General features: G+C 49.4%; 1 protein-coding gene and 1 pseudogene across 2 annotated transcripts in view; one reads left to right on the plus strand and one right to left on the minus strand.

Annotated features, from left to right (window-relative positions):
- The window catches only part of RFX8 (regulatory factor X8), a 62,380-nt gene that overhangs the window by 4,165 nt on the left and 31,526 nt on the right, over nt 1-26,689 (plus strand). Inside the window, exons 3-4 of the mRNA XM_084755020.1 lie at nt 15,640-15,701; nt 16,821-16,907. Coding sequence (XP_084611146.1) covers nt 15,640-15,701; nt 16,821-16,907 — 149 coding nt within the window. The remainder of the gene's footprint in view (nt 1-15,639; nt 15,702-16,820; nt 16,908-26,689) is intronic.
- LOC311580717 (SH2B adapter protein 1-like) lies at nt 78-4,209 on the minus strand (annotated as a pseudogene). The gene has a single exon. The product of its transcript is annotated as an SH2B adapter protein 1-like (transcript).

Genomic DNA, 26,689 nt, shown 5'->3' on the forward strand with positions numbered 1-26,689 from the left:
GTTAGAGATTTTTCTAAATGGGAAAAGGGGGTTTTATCTATGGCTGTCTGGAGTCCCTGATAGTTCGGGTTCTGTGGCAGCTCCTGTCACCCCCAGTCCTAAGAGGATAGACACCGTGAGCCCAGTGAATACCTCTCGGCGCTGTCTGTCTAGGTCTCTATCCCAGGAATCAAGCAAGATGTCATGCGGGTGGTAGGGGACTTTGGGGATCAGCTGGACAAGGACACAGAGTTAATCCAGATGCACATGCCCACCATTTGTCCTAAGCCAAGACCTGAACCTCTTACAGGCTGGAAGGTTAGGCGGATAGAGAACAGGACCCCACCATCATGACCACCCAGGTAAGCCTGGATGGATAGGTGTGACTTTGGTGCAGTTCTTGGTCAACAGCACGAACAGAGACATCAGTGCCTGACCCAGATTGTCACAGTTGAACTTGTGCCTCACCCAGCAGTAGTGTGCGGCGTGGCACTCAGTCTTGGTGGTGACGTTCCTAGTATCTGTGCCTTCGCAGTAGTAGAATTTGCCCTTGAATAGCTGCACCCCAGGATGGCAAGATGGCTCAGAGGTTAAGAGCACTGGCTGCTCTTCTAGAGGTCCTGAGTTCAATTCCCAGCAACCACATGGTGGCTCACAGCCATCTATAATGTGATCTGGTGCCCTCTTCTGCGGGCTGAATACTGTATATATGATAAATAAATCTTTAAAAGAAAGAAAGAAAGAAAGAAAAGCTGCATCCCAAGGATGCCAAAGATATTGAAGAAGACGCAGCAGATGAGGATGATGTTCCCAATGTGCCTGAGTGATGATATCAGAGTCTCTACAACCATTTTGAGGCCCGGAGCTCAGCTGATGACTCTCAGAGGCCGCAGGGTCCGCTGGTCCGCTGGTCTGCTGCAGGCTCAGTACAGGCAGGATACCCAGGATCTTGGCACTACCAGTAAGGCCATGGCCACAATAATGTCAACCAGAGACACCAGGATGAGCAGCCCATCCAGCACCTTCCAGCTGCTCTGCAGATAGGCATGCTCACCCCATAGCAGTCCCAGGGCTACCACAGTGCTGCCTGGGTCAATTCCCAACCTCTCCAGGGCAGTGGTGATACAGTTGAGAAAGATGAAGACAAGGACCATGTGGTCAAACATCTTGTGTGTGATGACTTTCTGGCAGGAGATTTGTAGCCTGTTCTGTGGCGGGAAGAGGTACAGGGCCCAGGATTCCTGGCTGTGGCACCACTGGGGTCCTTAGGGTCCTAGCACTTTGTGCAGGTGGAAACAGCAGCTATCCTCTATGTCACCATCAAACTCCTCCTTGTTGTATCCTCCTGGTGGCTGTCAATGTGCGGGACGTACTCGCTGGGCAGGGCCACTATTTGCCCATTGCAGTCATGGAACTTGGTGGGTAGGAGGCGGCAGGCCGCGGGGGACATAGGTCCAGCATGCTTTGGTGGCCCAGTGACTCAGCATGCCACAGTGGGGTGGCCCGGGGCCCAGGTGAGGCCCTTGCGTGGGTTCCATGCCTGGTCTGTCATCCTCAGTCTCATCGTCTATGCTGTCCTTTCCCTCACCAGAGAGCAGCGAGTCACGCTCCCCACATTGGCTGAGGCGTTTGAGGCTGGGTGCATGGCCCAGGCTGGTCCAACTGGAGCACCGGCTGCTCCCAGTGCTGTTGGGGCCCTATGGAGTACAAGGGGGGCTTCAGAGACTGGGCAGAGATTTCTGGTCCCATAGTTGAGCTGCTGCGCCTTGAGTCCATGGGCCACATCCAGGTGTGAAGAGCTCATAGGAGTTGGCATGGGTGTAACCACTGTGTCAAAGGGTTGTCTGTCTGTTGGACCTTCCCAATCTGGATCCACGGGTGATGGAGGATGCATGGACCCAGGTGGTGATCCTGTCGACTTTCATGGCAGTGGGAGTGGTCAGTCCTCCAGGCCTCCCGCAGATGATTTTCCCAGCAGCTCATCACTCTAGGTCCATGACCTGTTCCTCCAGCATGGTGCACATGGTCTTCAGAGCCTCCATCGTCTCAGCCAAATTGGTGGGCCGCTGGGCGGCTCCTTTGAGACCTGCCAACAGAGCCTAGCGATAGACATAGTCACTTGCTCCAAAGGGCAGGAGGATGGAGGAGGCATCGGGGTAGCATCCATCGCCCTCGCACACCCCTGCATGGCTCCCAGCCTGCTACCAGCCCCACTGTCACTGGGAGGGCACATAGCTGACAAGGACTGTTAGAGTAAAACGTATCCGTTCGGCCTAAGATGGCTAATAAATGACACAGAGTCTGAAGTGTACCTTAAAGCTGCCAACACTACGCTGGGCAGAATCTAAACTGATAAAAATCTGCTCCTAAAACTAATACAAACAAACTACTGTAAAACCTCATTATCATATGTATACCCCAAGCATTTGCCACTGTGGTGATCCTCGGGCCACTTCCCCCACCCCCTTCCTCCACTCTCAACAGTCAAACTTTTCCACCTACTCTCCAAGAAGTCCCGCCTTCCACTTCCTGTCCTTCTGCCCAGCTTATTGGCTAAACAGTGCTTTATTGACAGTTGTTACATCCATTCAAGACATTCCTCCACAAGGACAACATCACTGGAGCCTCCAGGTTCCAAAAGGGTGGGGTGCACCCGGAAGTGCTCAAGCATATGGAAAATGGACTGGAACCACAGATCTCTGACCCAGCATTGACCCTCCTCCTCCAGTGACAAGCGCAGGTGCTTGGCCCTGCCCTGGAAGTTGAAAGTGAGGGCATATTCACCGTATCTCATCTCACTCTGACGTATCAAGAAGACACCATGTGAGCTGGTGTCTCCTTCCAGCACTAACTGGGCAGCCTTGAGTCAAGGGAGCATGCCGTGGAACCAAGGATAGCCTGAGAAGAGCTGATCCCCCTCACCTCCCTCTGACTCCCCCTGGAACAGGAATGACCCTGTGGCTGCTTCCAGAGTATCCAGGGGAGGGGAGGGGGATGAGAGGGGATGAACTGTCCCTGTTGGGGACCCCTCCTCAATAGGAATACGAGGGGCCGATTCCCAGCAGCAGATCCTGGCTGGACAGACTCTCTGGATGATTCAGGCAGGGCAACCCCAGGCTGTCTGTGTTATCCGCTGTGAGGAAGGAGGTCCCAGGGGCCAAGGGAAGGGTCATGGGATGGGGGCTGATAGCAGGACAGGGTCTTGGGCTTAGGAAGTGACACTTCTGCTGCTGAGGCTGCCCTCCTACCCCTGAGGTCAGCCCAGCTGCCCCTCCTCCACGGCCCACTCCTGCTGGGTCAGGGGCAGCCTCTTGAGCCCCCTTGAAATTCAGTGCTCTTCCCTCTGTACCATGCCTGCTCCGCCCTTTAAGGTTCCCCTTCCATGACTTAGTCTGAGCCTCTCAAAGCATTGAGTCCATCTTTCCCCAGGGGAGGCGCCATCACTAGCCAGTGTCCTACCAACTGTCCCGGCACCACCAGAGGAGTTGGAGTTGCTGTTTCCACCTAAAACTGGAGGGGCAGATGTGGTCTCCAGAGACCCAGTTGGGGAGGGAGAGTTAATGACCCCCCCAGCCACTGCAGGATGCCTCGTACAGAACCTCTGACTGAGTGACCCACCGAACAAAGGGAGAAAGAAGGAAGTGGGCCAGCCAGGTACTCAGAAGATCAAGAAGGGCCCAACACTGCCAGGGGCCCACCCACCATGCAGGTCTCAAGGTCATGTGGTGGTGGCCTTTCCACACCAGGCCTCAATGCGGCCAAGACAGGCAGAGAGAGTGAACCTGAGGCCCAGGCCACCTCGTCTTTGAAGTGCTGCAGGGAGAGCTCAGCAAAACTGCCCCAAAAGGCAGCCTCTGCTCCAGGCTCTGCATATTGCGGGTGGTGGTGGGGGCAGGTAGAGGTGAAAACAGCAGGCAAGATCCAGGGCAGCAGCCCTCGCAGGGGACTCACAGAACCCTTTCTGGCTTGGGGGAGGGGGTGGTGGATCCGGAGGAGTGGTGGATCAAGATGAATGAAGTCTGTTGTCCCAGGATCCTGGAGAACCTTTTCCTCTGAACTTCCTTCCGGTTTCCGCTCCTGGACCACCCAAATCTGGGAGAGAGAGTAGGGGAGACACAGCCTAATCCAGGAGAGGGGATCAGTTTTAAGTTCCTTCCAGATGACAATGTAAGGAACCTGGTCCGTGTGGCCCACGGACCCAATACCAAAAACAACCTGTCTAACGGCCATGGTGGTTCTCAGGTCAAAGGTCCCAGTGGCTGGCCAGCTGCCTACAAATGAGGCCATTCAGAAGAACAGAAAGTAATCATTTTCCCTCTTGACAACCAGTGACATGTGCGCTCCAGTTCTAACTTAAGTCCAGTGGTCAGTAAACACAGTCAAAGGAGTAGACTCCGTCTGTCCCATATTCAGATAAAAGTCCAAAAAGATCGTCAGTCCTAGTCCATAAGTAAACACAAAGATACAGACTACCAGATCAGCTCGTCACTTCTACTGACGAGGAAGAAATCAAGCCAGTGGGCAGAGGCTTGGATACCCACCAGACACAAGGCGCCCACACGCCACACTGGATGGAGAGGAATTGTCTCAATTCCCTCCGGGAGATCTGGAGCATCCTCTGACTCCTTCCAGTGGCTGTCTCAGCCACGCTGGCAGGGACTCAAACCCCGACTTCAGGCTGAGGGACTGTTACCCTCACAAACCAAAAACAGAACAGATCTTTGGCCGACACAGAATTAAACAGAGTAAGACAACACAGAGACAGATTGTGGTACCTGACAGATGCTCAAGCCATCCTCCGATCCGGGTTCTCTTTTCTCACCATGCTTTGATTCCCAGCCAAGGCACCAAAAATGTAAGACTCTGATCAGGAGAGTCTGTTCCAGGAAGCAACTGAACGAGAAGCAAAGGACAGTTGGATACAAATACAAGAGGAAGTTTATTGGTCTGATTCTATGGGTCCACCTGCACCTGAGGGAGAGGCGACCCCGAGTAACAAACGCACTGAGTTTTTATACTTTTTCAAAGGCAGATTTGTAACAATCCCATTGGCTACTTAACATGACCTTTAATTCTATTGGGTGGTTCTAAAACTGTGCCTTAGCATGGAGGTAACTGTCTTGGGGTGAGGGCGAGCGGGGTAAGTTCCTGTGTGTTCAAGCTAAAACTGTCAGCTCTGCTGAGTGGAAGTCCTCAGGGCCTGTCCTCTTTCTGACCCTGCTTCACAATGGAGTTAGGTTGGATCTCTCAGGGTTTATTAAATGAGCATGGGGAGAGAAGGAAAGGGAGGAGTGAGAAACAGACGGACAGACAGACAGACAGATGAGGGAGGGGGGAGAGTGTGAAGAAGAGAGAGGAAGAGTAGGAGGGGGGAGAGAGAAAGAGAAGGGGGTAGAGAGGAAGAGGAAGAGAGAGAGGGTAGAGAGAGGGAGGAGAGGGGGGGCCACATGGACAGTTTGTCCTCTTAATATGACCCTGTGGCAGGGAGGCAGTGACATCACGGGTAGGTGGACTGAAGCAGAATCCTAACTTTCCTACCTTTTCCAATAATTTAAAAATGAGGAATGTTGGATTGTTTTTATATAAGGTAAGTTAAAGTATATAAATGTGGGTAAGGGAAAAAAAGAGATAGAAAAAGCAATAGCAACAAAATGTCCCGATTATATAGTGAAGGGGAAGGAAGTTCTGCCGAGGGGTGCTGGGGGAACCTGGAGCACACGATTTCAGCCTTTTGCAAGTGGATAAGGGATGAAGTAATCATCCTAACTACTTCCTGCTGACAGTAGGGTGGCGATAGGCTGAAATGTTGGCCAGGTTCTGGAAGGACAGGCTGTTGCATTTGCTGTCCAGGATCTGAGAACATCTGCAGCTGGGAAAGGCAATGCAGGTCCTGCTAGGAGGAACAATGCGGATCCAGCTGACACAATTTCTGAGGTTGGACGGGAGCACTTGTGGGTAGCTGCTTTAACTGTGTCCCAGATGTAGAAGTCTGGCAGGATCTGGGACATGTATGTGGGCAGAAGACAACGTTAGTAGGTTAGGGAGAAAATTCCCTTTAGGTGTACGTTTGAAACTCTTGGGAGAACAAAGGGAAAAGGCTTGAGACAACGTTAACAATGCATGAAAATTTGGGAAGAGCAAAGAAAAGGTCTGGGTATAGTAACTTCCTTCATTTTACCCTAGGAAAGGCTTGAACATGGGAGATAAAAGAAAAAGTATGGACAGAGGGAGAGTCCTTCCATTTTAACCAAATCCTAGCAATAATGAACACAGTTTAGTTTTGGATTTGTCCAAGTTTGGTTGCAGAGGCATGTAAGCTTAGAAGCCCATAATGTGGGTGTGGGGATTTGAAATTCTTAGAAGGCATCCCAGAGGAGCCTGGAGAAATGGTGAATGGTCTGTTTTTCATGGGCAGTGGTGGCAGTGGCGGCTGTGGCAACGGAAGCAGAAACCACAGTTTCACCCAGTGAAAAAAGTCCTAGTTGTAGGTTAGCAAGAAGAAATAGCCAGTCATGCAGACTGGGGATGTCACCTGGTATTGGGTGCATAAAGGTGGCAATTAGGAAGAGGGGAGTCCCCAAACCAGTGAAAATGGGGAGCAATGCCACCCTTAGAGATAGGTGATAGGTGAGAAACTTAGGCTTCGGATTGACAGTACTTATCTGGGTTCCGTTTGACCTGAGGGATGGATTTCCCGTAGCTTACAAGAATCCTTTTAAGTTCATAAAGGGAGATAAATTTAGTCACTTTAGCATCATCATTATTTGAAATCTGCAGTGAAATAGACATTGTTAGACATGTACACATTGTAGGAAAAGGCAGTAGACATATAGTATAGCACAGGCTGGGAAAAGAGCTTTGTGTTAAAAGCACAAATGTTTTGAGGTGAGCTTAGGGAAGGCAGAAGCCTTTCTGGACTCTGTAGAGCAGGAACGTGGGGAGGGCAGAAACCTCCTGTAGAGCAGAAGGCAAAGGCTCACTTTAGCATCAGTACCCATCATGAAAGATGTCTGTCCAGAAGACTGGAAGGAAGTATATCATTTTAGTACAATGAGAAACATTGTAAGAAAAAGACAAAAGGAAATTTAAAATCTTGAGCTTGGAACTATGATAGAATCATATAGTGGAATGTTTTTTACAGTTAGATTAGTAAACTAGAGCTTCAGTGATCAGTGTCAACACTCTAAACAGTTAACAATAATATTACAGCAACAGGAGGAATAAAATATCTTTTTAGGCATTTTGACCTTCATAACGTGTATTTACCAACTTAAAACACATTCTTTTTAAAAATATTTATTTATTTCTGTATACAGTGCTGCCTGCTTATACCCCTGCAGGCCAGAAGAAGGCATAGGATCACATTATAGATAGTTGTGAGCCACCATGTGGATGCTGGGAATTGAACTCAGGACCTTTGGAAGAACAGTCAGTGCTCTTAACCACTGAGCCATCTCTCTAACCCTTAAAACACATTCTTAAAACACCTTCTTGGATGCTTTAAGCAACAGGTGAAATTTTAAGTAGTTACTGTCCTTTAGCAAAAAAGAATAGTAACAAAGTAGACCGTATCTAGCCGTGAGAGTTAAAAGTTTGGTCTCCTGCATATGCAGAGGGCTGGGAAGGTACCCGAAGTCTCCCAGGATAGAAGCTGGCCATGTGACTGGGTAGTCTGAGTATGAGTTTAACACAGACCTGTAGCGTTACCCTAGGTTTGGCGAGGCTGCTGGATCTAAGAGCCTTCTGTACTCCACCAGGTCAAGGAGCTTGAAGGCTGGACATGTCCACAGCTCTTGTGCTGGTTGAACCTCCAGTGGCTTGGCACGGAGAACAAGCCTGCATGTGAGCAGTGACATCCACAGGCCAATTTGCCATCAGGCTAGGCTGTGGGACCAGCGTCCCATTCTGGTTGCAGCAGCTGGGAGACTAGTTTCTCCTTTTGGCTGCATCTGAAACAGGTCCCTGGCAGAGCTGGCTCAGGCTGGACCCCGGTGGGAAGGGGATATTGTGGGCCTCAATTTTTAGCTCGGGGTTAGTGGCTAAGGCCTGGAGAACAGATTGTTGTAACTGAGCCTGTTGGGAAGGCCTCTTGGGTCTTAAAGATTTTACCAGTTCCTATATGGGGGCTCAGGAAACATCTTCGACGTTTTAGTTAAGACGGCAATGAAACCGCAGTCTTGTCTATCTTAAGAATATTTTAAATAGGCAACTTTGTTCATAGTTTATCGTAATACTTAAAGACTAGGAGTTTAGGTTTTATCTCTGTTAAGTTAGAGCCTTAGAAACATAAACATAGCCCAAAAACACAGTCCATAAGAGAATGGAACAGTTAGAATTTTAGGCTAAAAATAGTTTAAGACAGTAATTTAAATTTTAATATTGTAAACAAATGATGTTAATACAGTGAACATTATAAAAATCGTATCAAACCTATTGGCCAGGAGTGGCTGAATCCAGGTTAGCTGATGACAGGAGGAGCAGCATTTATCTTGTTAATTTGAGTAGACCTTTATAACTTTGAAATAAAAAAAAAAAAAAAGAAACATTTAGAATCAGGGTACAATACTGACTTAGCACAGCTGCCAGTCGCTGGTCACTGTGTGGAGAAGGTTAACTCCGCTGCCCCTGGCCCACCTTTGGGCAGGCAGGGCTCAGGGAGTAGGGCCTACGCGTGCGCATATACACTGGCTCCCCAGCATACACGCGGTGGGAAAGGGGAAGGGCAGCAGCAGGAACCTAATGGTCATGTGATAGGCACGGAGGAGGAGCAACATGGTGACTACCGCATAGCGCGCTTAGCGGCAGATTTTAAACCAAGAGACTGTAAAAAACTCAGGGTGGCTGAGCACAGTACAGACAGGGAAGTGGAGCAGTGGCAGCCCCATTCCATCTAGGCTTTGTGTGGCCTGCACAACAGGAACAAGCCAAATAGAGACATGCTCTGGGGTGGCATGAGGGGAGTGGGGACAGCGACAGTGAGCGCAGGAGAGTGCATGCAGTTCGCAAAACAGTGGGGCAGGGAGCCTGGAGGGACCCAGCAGTTAACCCTAGGCAGGACCCCTTAGAATCAAAGTAGACCACCTGCGGCGGCAGTACGCGCACATCGCACCTCCCAGGGGGCTTGGGTACCCAGCCCAATCAGGAAATCTGCACACACTAACCCCAGAGAAGTCCACAGCCTACGGAGAGCTTACCAAAGCTAGGAGGGGTGGGGCTTGAGATTTACAGATAGCTTTACCAAAAGTATAGCAGGCAGGCAGCCCCAGGGTGGGGGTGGGTGGGTAGGAGGCAGGTTACTCCAGCCAGAGGCAGTCCACTGGTCTACACCCGGGTTTACTGCCAACACCACCGTTGGGGGAGGTGCAGCCATGCGGCAGAATGAATTACCTGCTGTTCAGGGTCCGGGGAGAGAGCGTCGCAGCAGAAATTTGTCTCAGCTTAGAATCGTGGTCTGAAGGCAGGGAGCTGATGGATTAAGACCGGAATGAATGGAGATTTAGAATGAAATTTGAAAGAATGGAGTTCGATATAAAGGATTCCAGACTTGTTAGTCATGGAAGAGCCTTCCTCACCCGGGGCACCAATTTTATATATAAGATAAAAGTACCAGATTTTATGTTAGATGAGATTTATTAAATGAGCATGTAGGGGAGAGGGACAGGGGGAGGGGTACCCCAGAGACAGAGACAGGAAGAGTGAAAAGAGGAGAGAGGAGGAGGGAAAGAGAGAGAAAGAGGGGGGAGTAGAAAGGAAGAGGAAGAGAGAGGGGATAGAGAGAGGGAGTAGAGAGGGGGGCGCCACATGGACAGTTTGTCCTTTTAATATGGTCCTGGGCAGAGCCACGCCCCCATAGCAGGTAAGCAAGGATGTCATAGGAAGGTGAACTGAAGCCGAATCCTAACATAGCTGGCCGCAGTACATGCTAATAGCTCTAACCTGACCATGCAGAGTTCTTTCCCCCTGTGTATTCCACCAGGAAACCCTGCGCACAGAGACACTGGGGTCCCCTGTCTGAGTGATGCCCAAGAGCCAGCCATCTAAGCATCTTAGCTTGTGTCCTCTCTGGGCTAAGACCTGAAAAGGGAGGGTGGGCATTTCCTCTGGACAAACACAGCCCAGGCCAGGATTTGAAGTCTGATCACCGAACACAGGCTGATGAAAACCCCTCACATCCTCCTGTGAGGGCCTCAGCACAGCTGACAGCATGCAGTCCCTGTATCCAGGTTGACTCTGGTTAGCTCAGGCCTGGTGAATGTGGCTCTGGCAGGCCTTGTTCTTCTCCCGCATTCCCTAAACCTTGCTAAAAACTCTCGGATTGCATTCCTAAAGCTGGCCCCCAAGGTCTGTGCCCTTATTTGTCCACTTCCTCCTCCTGAGGCTGACTACCAAGGTTCAGCTATCAAAGTACTGAAGTCAAAAGCCTCCTTGAACCCACCTAATTAACACGCCCAGTTTATAAACTGCCATTTTCCTACGTGCCCCATCTCTCCAGATGTCCACTGTGGGACAAATCCCCCTGCCCACTGTCCCTCGTTCCCTTCTCCTTCTCCCGTGTCCTCGGTCTTTGTCCTTTATCCCTGCGCTCTGTCTCTCTGGGACAAATAAAGCTCCTCTGTGCTGAGGACTTGCTCTTGGGGGTCCTAAGTTGATACCCACCTCTCACAGCTAGGGAGACAAGGAGCCTGCTCATTGGGGTCACACAGCTGTCAGTTCACGCTCTCCTATTTCTCTGCAAGGGTCCTTGTTTACACAGGATTGGACTGGATTGGCTTGGCATGTTATTTAATCACTGATGAGTGCATGTCCTGCTAACAGAGCCAACCTCCTAACCATGTTAAAACAACAACAACAGCAGCAATAAACTTGTCTGGATAATAAAGCCACCGAGCTTGATAAAGACAGAAAGAAGAACTACATTGACCAGGGAGATAATTCGGGGGGCGGGGGGGGGGGGGGAAGTGCTTGCCAAACAAGCGTGAGGACCTGAGTTCGGATCCCCAGCACCCACGCAAAAAGCTGGATGTGATGGCTGGCTGTAACCCCGGCACCGACTGAGGAGACAGGGCAGGTGGGCCCTGGGGGCTGACTGGCCACTAGCAATCGGTGAGTTTCTGTTGCTTGTTCGTCCTTGTGTGACACCCTGCTATGTGCAGTCATCCACCACGGTGGGTACAAGGACCATTTCCTGATGTTGCTGTGGTAACCAGCAAGCACCTGTGTTCACTGTGTTCACTGTGTCCATGACAAGGTGTCATGGACACGAGGACCAGAAGAGGGTCTAACATTGTTTGGTTGGCAAATTGCCGAGAGAGGAGCCCAGTGGAATGGGATTGAGCTTTGGCACTGCATCCTGTATGCCACCTCAGAGTGGCTTCTTCTCACCTTCCCCTGGCAATCCTGGGGGTGCTGGTATGTTTTCCCAAACACTGAACTGTTTAGCTCTACTCTTCCAGTCACTCCTGGCCGTTCAGTGCTTCTGAAATGTGGTTGAATCTTCTAATGGGACATCTGCTCAAATACAGGAAGCAGGCGCTCTTGTTGCCGTGCCTTGGCCATGACTACTCTTGGCTCTGGAAAGCGCCTTCCTGGCCTCCCATTTCATTTTGTGGACTTGAGTAGATATTCCCCTTAAATGTGGCTTCAAGGACGCATCCCAGCACCACCCAGTGCCTCTACGGTATACTCTGCTCTGGAGCCCTGTCTCTGCTTGTTTTCCTTTTGTTTTTATTTTCTTTGGGACTTTTATCCTTCTTGTCTTTTTCTTAGTTTCACTTCGAATATGTCACCAATAAATATAAATACTTTTTCCCCCCACATAAGTAAAAATTAAGCTAGGTCTCCCAAGACCAATTCATAAGCTGTAAACACTCCCATGTAAATAAACAGATCAAAACCAAAGAGGCAAACTACATTGTCTCTTTATCACTGCATCTTACAAGGTGACTCAAGGGTTTTCCAACCCGCTGGGAATTCCCAGCTCTTATCATGCAGCGCAAATGGTTGCCATTTCATCACTCAGAGTTTTAGGAAATGTCATCAAAGCCTCTGTGGAGCGCCACGTAGCCTGGCACGGCAGCCTTTTCTTGGCTGCCCGCTCATGAGCTTTCTCAGAGGCAAGAAGGTAACTTTGTCAGGCCAGGGTCTTAATGGAGTCTTAGAGGTTGTTCAGTTCTAGAAGAAAATTCTTTTGGCCTCTTTTTAAGACCTAGGGTCTAGGAACATGTAGCTCAGTGGTAGAGCTCTTGCCCAGCGAGTGGCATCTCTGTGGCCAGTCCCTGCACCAAACAACAGAAAACAGATCTTGTCATGAGGTTGTTTTGCACTGCAGAGCATTCCAGAGGAAAGACACGAGAGACTCCAGTGTCTGACCTCTGCATTTATTTTGAATTCTTTGTCTTAATGTTTCCCTTAGAATCCACTCCCCAAGATGGCAGGGTTCTAACATTGGTTGGCAGGTAGCCGAGGGACGAGGCCAGCGGAGTGGAATTGGCTGGTAGGACTACATCCTGTGTGCCAAAGCTGTGGCTAAATGGAGAAGGGAAGGGAAGGAAGGGGAAAGGGATGTGAGCACAAAGCCTGTTTACAAGAGAAGCAACAAAATATCCAATTCTCGCTTCCTCCCTCTTCCCCTGGGAAGGAGTTCCTACGCAGAGGATTCGGATGCCCACTAAGCCTGTGATGCTCTTTCTGGCTGCAGCGACAGCTTCCATGGATTGGGGGAGTTTCCGGAGGTCTGCTTCCTCTGCTAAAATAACATGGATGAATGTTTTTTCTGATTAGAACAGGATTGCGTCTCCTTTGTGAACAGTGTGGAAATTGAAAAGTGTTAAGAAGGGGAAAGTAAGGCCAGGTGTGGTGGCATACACCTTTAATCCCAGCACTTGGGAGGGAGGCAGAGGCAAGCGGATCACCGTGAGTTCGAGGCCAGCCTGGTCTACAAAGCGAGTCCAGGACAGCCAGGGATACACAGAGAAACCTTGTCTCAAAAAACAAAAACAAAAAAAAAAAAAAGGGGAGGGGGAGTAAATGCTGGCTGTGGCCTCACTATCAAAGGGATAGCTACGTGCATGGCACATTTGCACATGTGCACACACACCCGTGTGAACAGCAGGAACTGGGAAAAACCACATCATGTCCCCTGTCCCTGTGCTCTGCCCATCTTCTGCCCTGATGAGGTGGTGAGCAGGCAGCAGGGCCTCCCTGGAAGCCCCGGGTGAGGTGAAGTTCTCTCATCACCCTATGCCGCTCGACCACATAAGCTTGATGCTTGAGATGCCTACCTCATATAATGCACAAACTGGGTTGGTTTTGTTTTTGTTTTTTGTTTTTGTTTTTGTTTTTGCAGAGAGAGATGGGGGTCGGCTGGGGTTCAGATAAGGTTTCCATGTATAACAGAGACCAGGCTATCTTAGAATTTGCTTTGTACACCAGGCTAGCCTCAAAAATCACTGAGATCAGACTGCCTCTGCCTCTCGAGGGCTGGGATCGGGGCCCAAACTCTTAACACAGCTTTCAAGTGGTGTGTGCTGTGTGCTGTGTGCTGTGTGCTGTGCTCTGTGGCATGTCACAAAGGAGGTGTGCTGGCTTGTTTCCCACCTCACCTTCTCACTTTGCTGCCAGGTGTTGGTTGAACCATCGAGGGAGGATGGAGGGTGGAGAAGGCTGCACTCTTTAAGAGCCAGCTGGACCCTTGGATGGTGGGCTCTTCAGTACCTGCCTCGGGCACCTTCTAACTCTTGTCCCTTGGCTTGTCTGGTGCAGCCTGCTGGTGTCCACCTGCTTTCTGCATGTTCTAGAACTATAGAGGGCAAGTCTTCGCCCTCCCCAACTCCACCTTTCTCACACACACGTTTCTGGCCACAGAAAATGCTTGGCTTGGCTGTCCCCAGAGCAGCACCCAGAGCAGCAGCCTTTCTCTCTGTTCAGCCAGCAAGCCCTCGTCTTCCTACTCATGTGAATTCTGAGTTGTGACAACACAGCAACTGCAGTGGCCTCACAGCAAACACTATGGACCACTTTTCCCACACACCCCTCACAACACACTTCTTCATCTCTGATGCACTGTGTGGGAAAGAACTCAGGAGGTTTTTTGTGTTTTGTTTTGTTTTGTTTTTTTAGTTTTATAACTAAATGCCCATTTTATAGGAAAATGCCCAGTTACAAGCCCCTAGGTTGCGTTGCCATATGGCTTGCTGTTCATCTGCTGCATCCTGTTGTACAGATACTGCAGGATAGGTAGGTTAGAGACTGACATATGGACGGAGGGCATGCAGAAGAGAGATGGGTAGATGATAGGTGCGTAGGTAGATGGGAGTGTAAACAGATCATAGACAGACATGGCTGAGAGAAAGATGACAAGCTGGAAAATAAGAAGCTCATATCATTTCTCTCAAATGCTACTCCTGGGAGCTAATACAAAAAGGAGGCTGAGGCGCAAAGCCAAGCAGGAGCTGGCACAGCGGCTCCGCAGAGCAAGAGCAGCCGTCATTGGCAGTGCTGTGACTCTCCCTGTTCTGGCTTCTGTAACGTCCCTCCATGCAGAATTTCCACCTCCAGCAGGTGTGAGCCTAAATACTGTGTTGTTTGCATAAGGTTATTGGGTAATTTAAATGCTGATTTCTATACAAGCCTCCCTCCCCCCAAATATCTGATTGCAAGCCTTGTTCTGAGAATCTCCTTCTCAATGTTGTATAAACTCTACTCCCCTTGTATGCCAATAAAGCAGCTTACAGCCAATCACTGAACAGGGGAGAGAGTAGGGCTGGACTTCCTGCTAGCGAGGAGGCGAGGTGGGGTTAGGGTGTGGGGGTATGGGGAGGATGCGTTAGAAAAAGAAGCAGGGCATTCAGCCACAGGCAGAGGTGTAAGAGAGATGAATAAGATTCAGCTGGAGCAAAAAACGAACTAAAACGCAAGTAACTTGGGATCGTGGCAAGCATGGAGTCAGGATAACATATGGGGTTAAGAAGACTTAAACTAGGCCGGGCGTGGTGGCCCACGCCTTTAATCCCAGCACTCAGGAGGCAGAGGCAGGCGGATCGCTGTGAGTTCGAGGCCAGCCTGGTCTGCAACGTGAGTCCAGGACAACTAAGGCTACACAGAGAAACCCTGTCTCGAAAAACCAAAAAAAAAAAAAAAAAAAAAAAAAAAAAAAAGACTTAAACTGCTCATTGGGTTGTAAAGCATTATAAACAAATAGACTGTTGAAGAGAGAAGAATGCAAGACCGAACACCCTGTTAGATGCGAGCAATTCAACCTAGGAACATTGAGTGCTGAAACTTCAAGGCAAGGTTTCGTCCTAGGGCAGTGCTTCTCACCCTTCCTAGCGCTGCCTCCTCTGACCCCACCCCGACCCCCAGGGGTTGCAACCCACAGGTTGAGAACCACAGTCTGTTTTGGTGCTTGGAGTCTAAGCCAGGACATTACATGCCTCAGCCTGGACACCAGGCTTTATTTAAATGGCACTTTCCCCTCTCTGTGACATATTTTAGTTATCTGATGTGTTCTCCTCATTGTATTTGCATATTTACTTTTTATAATCAGCAATAATACTTTTTAATAACTCTTTGGTAAGTATAGATAAAGTGAGTTTGTTTGCAGGTTTCAAATTACATTTTTATTTTATTATTATTATTTTTTAATCCGGCTTGTTTCTGCAGCTCGTGCGCTTGGTTTTTCCTGATCTGGGCACCCGGAGGCTGGGCACTCGGGGAAGTGCCAGGTATGGTTATAATGTTTGTTTTGTGTTATGTGGTGACAATGAGAGGGCAGGCAAATCACAATAAGTGATTACACCTGTGACAGAGAATAAGTTATATGTAGCAGCATCTCTCACCAAATGGTGCCATGGTTCAGACTAAGTCCCTGTGTCTGGAGTTCTTAGCCAGTACTAGGTTCATTTGCCTCAACATCTTGTTAGATTATGAAGATCACTATATATACTAAAAATGTTTAAAAATGTGTCCAATTATTAAAATGTTTAAATAATTACACACATAGAATAACGTCAATTGCTTTAATTACTCTTTGAACTGAAATGTCTGAAGTATTTGGCCAATTAGCCTATCAGTTCTATTCAGGAGGCTGGGGCCTACCGTGACAGTTTTGCAGGAAAGGAAATTCCAGTGCCATCAAGTGTGTCCTTATCATAATTGCCATGCAATTATCATTGTCATTTGTTGTTTGCTTTGAATCGAGACAGGAAATCAGTGAGCAGGGACAGAAGCCAATTAGAGGAAGGGCCAGCTGCCTGTTAAGAAATTGAAGACAGTGAAGAGTTCGCCAAGTCTAACCTTGGGCAGTAATTAAGTTGAAGAACGCTGGTTCTCTTGATAACCTGGGCACATGCTATAGTTTCCTGGACTCCACAGGGCACGGGGCTGCAAGGAGGGCTCTGGCTTTCCGTAGCCTGAGTCTTCAGAAAAGCCAAATGTGGCAGGAGGCTCATCCCATTCCCCCTCTCTGAGAGGAGACACTTTAAAATTGAGAACTGAGCATCCAACAGTCCCTTTGTAGGCTATGATAAGGAAATGGGTATGATAGGCTGCGGCTTCTGATGGGTCAATGAGGTGGGTACACCTGACCTGCCTGCTCTCCTCACTGAGAGGAACTGTACTGTAGAGTGTGGGGCTCATTGCTGCTGGCTAGAGTCACTAGCATCATCCTACATACTACTATCCAGGAAAAAGATCCAAATTCGAAATTTGCCATATGATACGTGTGTATACACATACGTTATATGTGCGTGAGTGTGTGTGTGCATGCGCCATCCAGCCATTACTGTTAGAATGTCGGTCGGTCCTGTACTTGGACGGAAGTTAAAAGACACCCTCTTTTTCAGGTACCATTATGATGGGATCTACATCAAGAAAAGCTCCTTCTTCTACTCTCATTACTGCTACCTCCTGGGTAAAAAAAGCTGCCACAGGTTAGTGTCTGTCCTTGGGCTCCTTGGTCATGGGACACAAAGCCTTGTGTCTGGGAAAACCATTCTGGTTGTAGTTCTCAAGAGATGGAGGACTCCCGCTTCTGTTCGCAGCCCAGCTATCCTTCGGGGCTGGAGAGATGGCCCAGTGGTCAAGAGCGTCGCTGCTCTTGCAGAGGACGCAAGTCTAACCCACAGACACCTCACTGGGAGGCTCACTCCTGTAACTGCAGCTCCTGGTACCTCTGGCCTCCTTGGCCACCTGAGGTGATGATCACGCGTGCACATACCTTAAAAAGACAGCTTCCCAAACACTTCCTTCAGGAACGAAGGGCAAATAAAGATGAGAGGGTGACAGAAGGAATCCCCGAACACCGGGAGAGAAGAAACAATGGCCAGCATACAGTAGACTGTCTTCTTAATCTTGAGCAGTAAAGTCATAGTTCATCGCCTTAGCAAAGACCTGCGCTCCATATAATGACCCGTTAAAGCAGCCAAGGTAAAGGGGCCCAAAAGGAAAGAGATTTCCACAGTTCATTTGAAGTGGTGATGCAGGGAGCACCAGGCTGTGGTTAAGATGCAAGGACTGTAATTAATGCAGGCAGCCACCATGAGAAAGACACTGATGTGTACCAAAAACTCTGTGATTAAAGCGAGTTGGAATCTTGTGCTTAACGTAACTCTCAGAAAGGCAAGAACGCAGAAGCAGAACCGAGAACCCAAGAAAACAAATAGAAACAAGTCATATAAAGGGAAAATTAAGAGCTGGCATACCAGTAATTACCTTAATTGTAAATTATGTACCAGCACCGATGGGAAGAGAGAATTGCAAAGAAGATTTAGAAAGAAGAAAATTACTCAGATTTATACTGCCGACAAGAGAAGTACTTCAAATTTGATGGCTTAGACAAGTTGAAAGGTGTTTTTGTTTGCTTGTTTTATTTTTTATTTTTTAGAAAAAAACATGGAAATAATATAGGACTGGGGGCTGGTGAGATGGCGGTTAAGGGCATGCACTGCTCTTTTAGAGGGTCCTAGTTCAATTCCCAGCACTCGTACCATCTGGCTCACAACTGCCTCTAACTCCAGCCCCACGGGGATCTAACACATCTGCAAGCGCCAGTGCCTGACACACACACACACACACACACACACACACACACACACACACACACACACACACGGAAACAGCAAGAGTGGAGGAAACTTCTATGGGGTTGCCCTATGCCATCGCGTGCTCTCCATGCGCAGTCCTCCAGAGCGCAGTCCTCAGCAAACACAAAGCGGCCCTATGTGAGTAGCTCAAGATGACCCTTCTAGAAAACAGACAAGAGACAAACGCACACCTCACAAAGCCCTTTCTGCAGCGAGCTGTGCCCATGTGTCCGTGAGACTGACAGGAATAAAGAGAAGATCCTCCTGAGGATGCTAAGAACCGGAACTAATCCCACGTGTCTGCTGAGACTGAATGATTAGTCACCCCACAAAGTAGTTTGACAGCTTTTAATATAAACACAAGTACTGTCTGACCATCCACTGATCTCCCAGACATTTGTGCCTGAGAAATGAACACTAAAAAGCACACAAGAATGTCCATAATAGCTGTAGGAGGAGTAACAGCCTCACCTGGGGCGGGCCTGGGTGTCCTCCGGCCGGTGACTGGCGATGGTAACACACGGTTCATCTGTGCCATAGAATCTGCCGAGCAGTGAAGAGGAGCAACTTACTGATGCTCATCAAAACGTGCATAAATCTCTGTGGGATTTTGCTAAGTGGAAATAGTCCCCAACCCTAAGTTATGCCATTTATAGAACATGTTCAAACGATGAAATGATGCATAGTTAAAAAGCTCCGTCCCTCTGGGCATCCACATTCCTCTAGTTCTGATTTATTTCCCTCTGTTTTAGGCACTAGCCCTTTGTTGTTTATGTGGTTTGCGAATATTCTCGAATTCTGTATCTTGTTTTTCCATACTTATCCCATGGGTTTCCCTAGAACAACAGCTCTGTGGTGAAAGATACATGAATTGACGAAGGTGATAACATTTACACACGTATGCACACACATGGACACACATACATGGACACACACACACACACATACACACACGTCTAAGGAAAACAAAAAATTTGAGTAAGATGGGTGAGCTCTATCCCTGGCAGTATCTGGGCTCTAACATAATATAGCCCTCTGTTCCTGAACCTTCCACGGCATGAGTCAGTCAACCAAGGGTGGGGATTATTGGGGGAAAATTGTCTGCACTGAGCACAGGAACGGGTGTTTTAGTTTAATTTCCTAAACAATGCAGTGCCGTGACTTTCTACATAGGATTTTCATTGTTCTGAGTATTGTGAGTCAACAAGAGCTGACTCTGAGTGTGCAGGCTGTGTGCACGGTGTCTGCAAATACTGTGCGTTTCACATGAGGACCTGGGACCTCGCAGAGTGCAGTTGGGTTTCCTGAGAGACTGAGTGGGTTCTGGACCCAGTGCCCTGTAGATCTGAAGAGATGAGTGTGCTATGTTTTTTCCAACAATGTTAGCACTGGGTGGAACTGAGCCGAGCATAAAAAGGGATCTCCCCCTTAATTATTTCTTACAGCTACTTATAAATCTAAATTACATCAGTTAAAAATTCAATAAAAAAATAATAAAGGAAGCATAACTCCATAATCCAGGAGAAAAGGCATGGTAGGACCATGATGTCCCTCAGTGGGGTCCTCAGGGCAGCCAGGGGTCTCAAAGCTTTGAAGGTCACTCCCACTCCTGTCCTTCTCCTCACAGGATGGTGGTGAGGTGAGAGCACCTGGGAGGTATGTGCACTGCCTGTCTCTAACAGATCTGACTGACTCATTAGCCAGGAGGAGTTGGCTCTGCCCACCTGGAAGTCATCAGCCTGAGGGAGTGCAGCTGGGTCTTTTGCTGGCTTCCCAGGGTTTAAAACCCAAGGGAGAGCCCCAGGCAAGGCTTCAGATAAGAGTTTTGAGGTTCCTCCAAAGTTGTCAGCCTCATCGAGGCTGAAGCCAGTGGCTCTTTATGATGAGTTGAGAGTACAGCTACTTTACTGATGGGCAGGTTAGCGGATCCGGCTGGGGAGGTAGACTCGGGCTGGGGATGTAGCTCGGTGGCAGGGCACTTCCCTAATGCCTATGATGTGAAGTCCAGAGTCACAGGCTCCTGGCTGGAAGAAAGATAAACATTTCTTACCAGAGCCTTTTAGAGCAGCGCATACAAGGCCTCTGAAGCAGCTGGCTGGGATACTTAACCTGTGCCTCGGCTGTTCAAGAGTCTGGTTTAACATCCTACTCAGGCTTTCTGGACTTTGTGTCAGGAGAGGAAACGGATGCCATGCCCTCTCTCTCTCTCCTCTGCCCCTCCTCCAGGCCTGCACTGAACAGGCCTCCCAAGATCCCATTGTGGTTTTGGGCAGCCACCAAGACCCGAACCTGGTGTGGTGGCTGCCCTAGAAACTAGCATGGTGCAAAACGCTTCCCCCCTTTGCAGGAGTGGAGTGTGTGCACATGTGTACACATATATGTGTGTGTACATGTGTCTAATCATACCCTAAAAAGCAGCCCTGCTTAACTTAAATCCCAAGTTAACCCACTTTAGAGAGACCCTCTGTCCTTTTCTATTCTATTTAATATAAATTCCAAAAAAGAATTACATGTGATCTCATGTTTCTCCTCAGGACATACGGGAACTAACCTTTGCCGTCCTCCCTGCCACCACAAGTACACATACACACACATATACACACATGCGTACGTATATACACACACATACACAGACATACACACACATACAGACAGACATACACATACATCTCAAGACACACACACACACACACACACACACACACACACACACACACACACTGCTTTTCCAGCTCAGCAAGCTGAAGGCCTTTGAAACTGTCTAAGCTGCCCTTCAAACGCCAGCCTTTGTTCTTGGCTCTTTGTTCTCCTGCCAGCCGTGAGCTCAGGGGCTGCCCTGAAGTGGCAGCGGAGCCCATGGAATGCAGCCATGGGGCCAAAGCTGGATCCATGTGCCAACAAAGCCCAGCAGGCGGGGTGCTCATCTTCTAGTCCCCAACTCCCACCTTGGGGAAAGCCAGCCTGACAGTTGTGGCTACACCTCGCCACCCCCCAGATGGCAGCAGCTCCGTCCGAGGGTCCCCTGCCCCCGTGAGGGCCTCTCTTCCTTCTCTTTAGTCCACCATTGTGCAGGAAGGGGATAAAAGGAAACAGCCTTTGGGGCCAGGACCCCCCAGAGAGACTGCTGGTGAGTCTCCCTACTAATGAGGTGTCCAAGTTGCAACCAACTTTTTGGCCCTGTCCACCCTATGGTTTCCAGGGCTGGTTAGGACGTGTTCAAGTTAAACATACACATTACTTGGCTTTTCTCTAGCAGGGGAACGGTGCCCTGGATGACACCCTGGCTCGGCAGAGGGTTTGGAGAGCAGTTTCCACCCCTGAGTCCCCCTCACATCCTCAGCAAGTTATCATTTGCTCCACGCACCCCTCCCTGGCCCTTCTCTGGGGAAAGCCACCCAGAGGCTGAAGTTTGCATCAGGAAAGTAAATGCGGACAACTTATACTTTCAACGCCTACAGAGGCTTTCCCGCAGGTCGTTATTTTGCAATTAAGTTGTTCATTAAATCTAATGGGTCTGGAGACAGTTAAATAGTTGAATCGCACCCTCCCTCCGTGCAGAAAATGACTGAGCTGCAGAGCTGAGCATGCCAGCGGTTTTTTTTTTCCAGTAGCATAATTCTTGTACATTTTTAGTTTCAAAACACTTTTACTATGTGTTTTGAGTGTGTTTGTGTATATATAACTAGGTTTGTGTGCTGGGAGCGATGGAACCAGTGTGTGTGTGTGTGTGTGTGTGTGTGTGTGTGTGTGTGTGAATGTCTGTGCCTCTGTGTGTGTGTGAATGTCTGTGCCTGTGTGTGTGAATGTCTGTGCTTGTGTGTGTGTCTATGAATGTCTGTGTCCCTGTATGTGTGTGTGTGTGAAATCTGTGCCTCTGTGGGAGTATGTGCATGTGTGTGTATGTGCGTGTGTGTGTGTGTGTGTGTGTGTGAGAATGTCTGACTGTGTGTATTTGTGTCTGTGTGTGCACACATGTGTGTGTCTATGTGTGTGTGAGAATGTCTGTGCCTCTGTGTGTGTCTGTGTGTGCGCTCGCGCGTGCGCGCACGCACGTGCACTGGGAGGGATGGAACCTTGAACCCTATGCATTGTAGATAAGGGCACTACAACTCAGCTGTGGCCCTAGATTATTATTACCTTGCCAGGCACATGTGCACCTTAAAGGAACAGGATGACAGTAATGGCTCCGAACTCAGATCGGGCTCTTCTTTTGCCTGATCTGTGAAATGGGATAACTGTCCTTAGCCACCATCTTTGCAGGGCGGTCTAGCGAGTAGGGTGCATGAAGTACAGCAGCAAACAAGTAAGTGCGTGGTGTGTTTTAGAGTGCCTACAATCAGTGTAGCCCAAACTGCACTCGTTTGTAAGCACAGTGTAATGTCGTGCCCCAAGTGACTCTGTTTACATTTAACTTCATATCCACAACTATCTGTGAAGAGTCTCTTCCAATCACAACCAAAGTCACGAACCTGGCGTGGTGGCACATGCCTGTAATTCCAGTAGGCAGTGTGTGTGTGTGTGTGTGTGTGTGTGTGTGTGTGAGAGAGAGAGAGAGAGAGAGAGAGAGAGAGGGAGAGGGAGAGGGAGAGGATATATCTGTAATTCAGGAGGCAGGGGCAAGTGGAACTCTGTGAGTTCGAGGCCAGCCTGGTCTACAAAGTGGGTCCAAACAGCCAGGGCTACACAGAGAAACTCTGTCTCAAAAAAAAAAAAAAAAAAAAAACTAAGAAAAACAAACAAACAAAAAAAACCCAAACAAATAAAACCAAAGTCATTATTTCACACGTGGTAAGAGCACTGCAGAAGAGCCCATAGTGACCCCAAGACGGGGATCTGCCCGAGCACTCATGCTAAACACACGTGGTCTGAGCATTGAATTTTATGACATTTTTATCCTCTTACCTTTGTAATTGCTTTAATTTGTTTTCCCTGCTGTTAGAACCATGTGCAAGGGAGATTGGGGTGCCAGAGCGATGTCATGGAAGTCTGGGTTAGTGACAGTTAATCAAAGCCTGAGAATGTGGAGGCAAACCAAGAGCTAATGCTGCACTTGGAACACTTGTGAGGATGTCTCTCTGTCTGTCTGTCATCATCTATCTGTCTGTCATCCATCTATCTGCCTGTCTGTCTGTCTATCATCCATCTGTCTGTCTATCATCTATCCATCTATCTCTGTCTCTGTCATCTATCTATCATCTGTCTATCCATCTATCCATCCATCTATCTATCTCATCTATCTCTCTGTCTCTGTTATCTATCTATCTATCTATCTATCTATCTATCTATCTATCTATCTATCCATCGTCTATGTTTACTTATTAAGATGCATCATGTGTCCTGGAAGTGTATCTTGGCCTCTCAGTGCCAATGGTTATGAAAACTGATTAAAGTAATGTGAGCCTCATACTACATAAAGCCAGTGGGTATTTGCTAGTCCCCAAAGAAACAAATTCCCTGGGTTTCTCCACAGAGGACTCAGAAAGATTCTAACTGTTGGTGGCCGGGAAGGAAGTCTGAGTCTTCCCAAATAGTTAGAGGCTCTGAGCCTTAAAGAGAACTTAGAGTCACCTGACCCCATACCTTTCCTGCCCAGCCCCCCTGCCCCCTACCCACCCACCCAGGGTGTTACTGAAGGAAGTGTAGCCATCAGCTGCCACAGCAGGATGCCACCTCTGTCCTCCAAGGTGCCCTGCCTTCCCCTGGTCTGGCTGACAGTGCCCTCACCCCATTGTTTATTCAATCCTAATAGCCTAGGTAGGATGCAGCAGGTGAGGGGGAGCCCCCAAGGACCACATGTCCTCAAGGGACACTAACACAGGGCCACTGCTGTGCCATAGGCTTGCTCTCAGTTCTGCTTTGATGACTGGAAACTGCCACAGGCTACAGGCAGCCTCAGAGGACCTGGACCCCTTCCTTCTCAGCAAGGCCAGCTCTGAGCACTGTATAAGGCTTCGCTGCTGCCATAGTTCAGCAATGACAGTGCTTTGGCTCAGGGCCTAATAAATGTCCCCATGGTCTGAATCAGAGCCGCACTGAGGAAGTGACACAGAAGCCAGCAAGCCCAAAGACACACAGCCCTCCTGGCTGGCACCCTGGACTCCTCCTCTCTAGACTAACTCTGACCTTATTCTCACAGTGGCTGCTTCTGGGTGGCAGCTGACTCCAGAGCAGGGAAGGTGGACTCGGGCCTCCCACAGCCACACTTGCTAAGCCAGCTCTCCAGGTTCAGGTACAGCCAATGGCTGACGTGTTCTCTGGGTCCAATCTGCTGGGTCCTCAGTACACCAGCACTTTTGACTAAGACCTCCAAGCTCCCACACCTGGCCTTAGTGCTAGACCCCCTTAGTCCTCTGTTCATGTGCATCAGCCTTGTGGCCCAATTGGATTGTTGTCTCCAGTTCATGTCCTAAACCCTGCGGGTTTATTTATTTTTAGTTAGCATATAATAATTATTTTTAAAAGGCATTTAAATGGGCGGTGGTGGCACACACGTTTAATTCCAGCACTCAGGAGGCAGAGGCAGGCAGATCTCTGTGAGTTGGAGGCCAGCCTGGTCTACAGAAAGAATTCCAGGACAGCCAGGAAACCTTGTCTTGAGAAAACAAAAACAAACATCATCATCATCATCATCATAATAATAATAATGGCTTTCGTTATGTCTTGATCACAACTATGCCTGAGAAAATGCCTGTCATGTGGTAGACATTTGACATGCATATGATGACTGAAGGAGAAGCAAATAGAAGAGTGGTGAAGGGGTGCGGGGTGACCGGGTGCGGGGTGACCGGGTGCGGGGTGACCGGGTGCGGGGTGGACGGGTGAGGGGTGGACGGGTGAGGGGTGGACGGGTGAGGGGTGACTGGGTGCGGGGTGGACGGGTGCGGGGTGGACGGGTGCGGGGTGGACGGGTGCGGGGTGGACGGGTGAGGGGTGGACGGGTGCGGGGTGGACGGGTGCGGGGTGGACGGGTGCGGGGTGGACGGGTGCGGGGTGGACGGGTGCGTGGTGGACGGGTGAGGGGTGGACGGGTGCGGGGTGGACGGGTGCGTGGTGGACGGGTGCGGGGTGGACGGGTGCGGGGTGACTGGGTGCGGGGTGGACGGGTGCGGGGTGGACGGGTGAGGGGTGGACGGGTGCGGGGTGGACGGGTGAGGGGTGGACGGGTGCGGGGTGGACGGGTGAGGGGTGGACGGGTGCGGGGTGGACGGGTGAGGGGTGGACGGGTGCGGGGTGGACGGGTGCGGGGTGAAGGGGTGAGGGGTGAGGGGTGGACGGGTGCGGGGTGGACGGGTGCGGGGTGGACGGGTGCGGGGTGAAGGGGTGAGGGGTGAAGGGGTGAGGGGTGAAGGGGTGCGGGGTGGACGGGTGCGGGGTGGACGGGTGCGGGGTGAAGGGGTGAGGGGTGAAGGGGTGAGGGGTGGACGGGTGAGGGGTGGACGGGTGCGTGGTGGACGGGTGAGGGGTGGACGGGTGAGTGGTGAACGGGTGAGTGGTGAAGGGGTGAGTGTGAAGGGGTGAGGGGTGAAGGGCTGAGGGGTGAACGGGTGAGGGGTGAACGGGTGAGTGGTGAGTAGGTGGTTGGAAGGAAGGTTGAATAGACAGGTGAATAGATAAGTGGACGGATTGGAAGGTAACTAGAGGGAGGATGGCTGGATGGAAAATGCACCTGAATATTTTCATATCGTGATCTTGTATTCATCTTTACGTAGCAAAGATAATGGAAAACCTGTGTTGGCACAATGCAGAAATTACAAGGAAATTGTGTTTCTCCACACTCCATTGGAAAAATCAAGGGCCAAGTACGCTGGCATAAATCTTTAGTTCCAACATCTGAGAGTCAGAGGCAGGCTGAGCTTGATGAGTGTGAAGTCAGTCTGGTCTACAAAGCGAGTTCCATGGCATCAAGCACTATATAAGACCATTTGAAACCCTGTCTAAAAACAGAAAACAAAAAAGAAGAAAGTGTCATTAATGATTCTTAAGATGTCTCCAAATGCTGACAACCATATTTTTCTGGTTAAGTTCTTTTTCTGTTATTCAGCTAATTTTCACTTCAGGTGTTTCCTTCCGTCTTGTTTTATTCTAGGCATTAGTACCTCACTTACATATTTTGTTTGTTTATTGTTATAATGCCCCAGAATCTATATGTATTGGTTATGTTCCTCACAGCCATGGCTAAGTACCTGGCAGAAAAGGCAAAGCAAGAGAAAAGCTTTATTTTGGCTCACAGTTCGGAGTGACACATTCCCTCGCCGATGGCGAGGTGCAGCAGCCGGCAGCTCATCTCTGGTGCTGGCCCGGAAGCAGAGAACAGGAATGCCTGAAACTCAGCTGACTTTCTGCCTCTGACCCCAACCCAGGAGATGGTGGCCCCACATTCAGGGGGCGCCCTCTCCTCAGTCATGGTTCTGGAAACACATTCATAGATACATCCAAAGGTGTACCTCACTAATACCCCAGGTGTTCCTAAAACCAATCAAGTTGACACCCCAAGTTCACCTTCGCAAGTCCACCGTCTTCAATGCGATACCCAAGGGTAGCACCTTGGCCCCACAGGCAAAGTGTATTCATTCCAAATCTTTATAGTTTCAACACTGTTCAAACGTTCAGTCTTTTCTAAGACCTCAAGG

Source organism: Acomys minous, assembly GCF_964271855.1.
Source record: "Acomys minous genome assembly, chromosome: 13".
NCBI lineage: Eukaryota > Metazoa > Chordata > Mammalia > Rodentia > Muridae > Acomys > Acomys minous.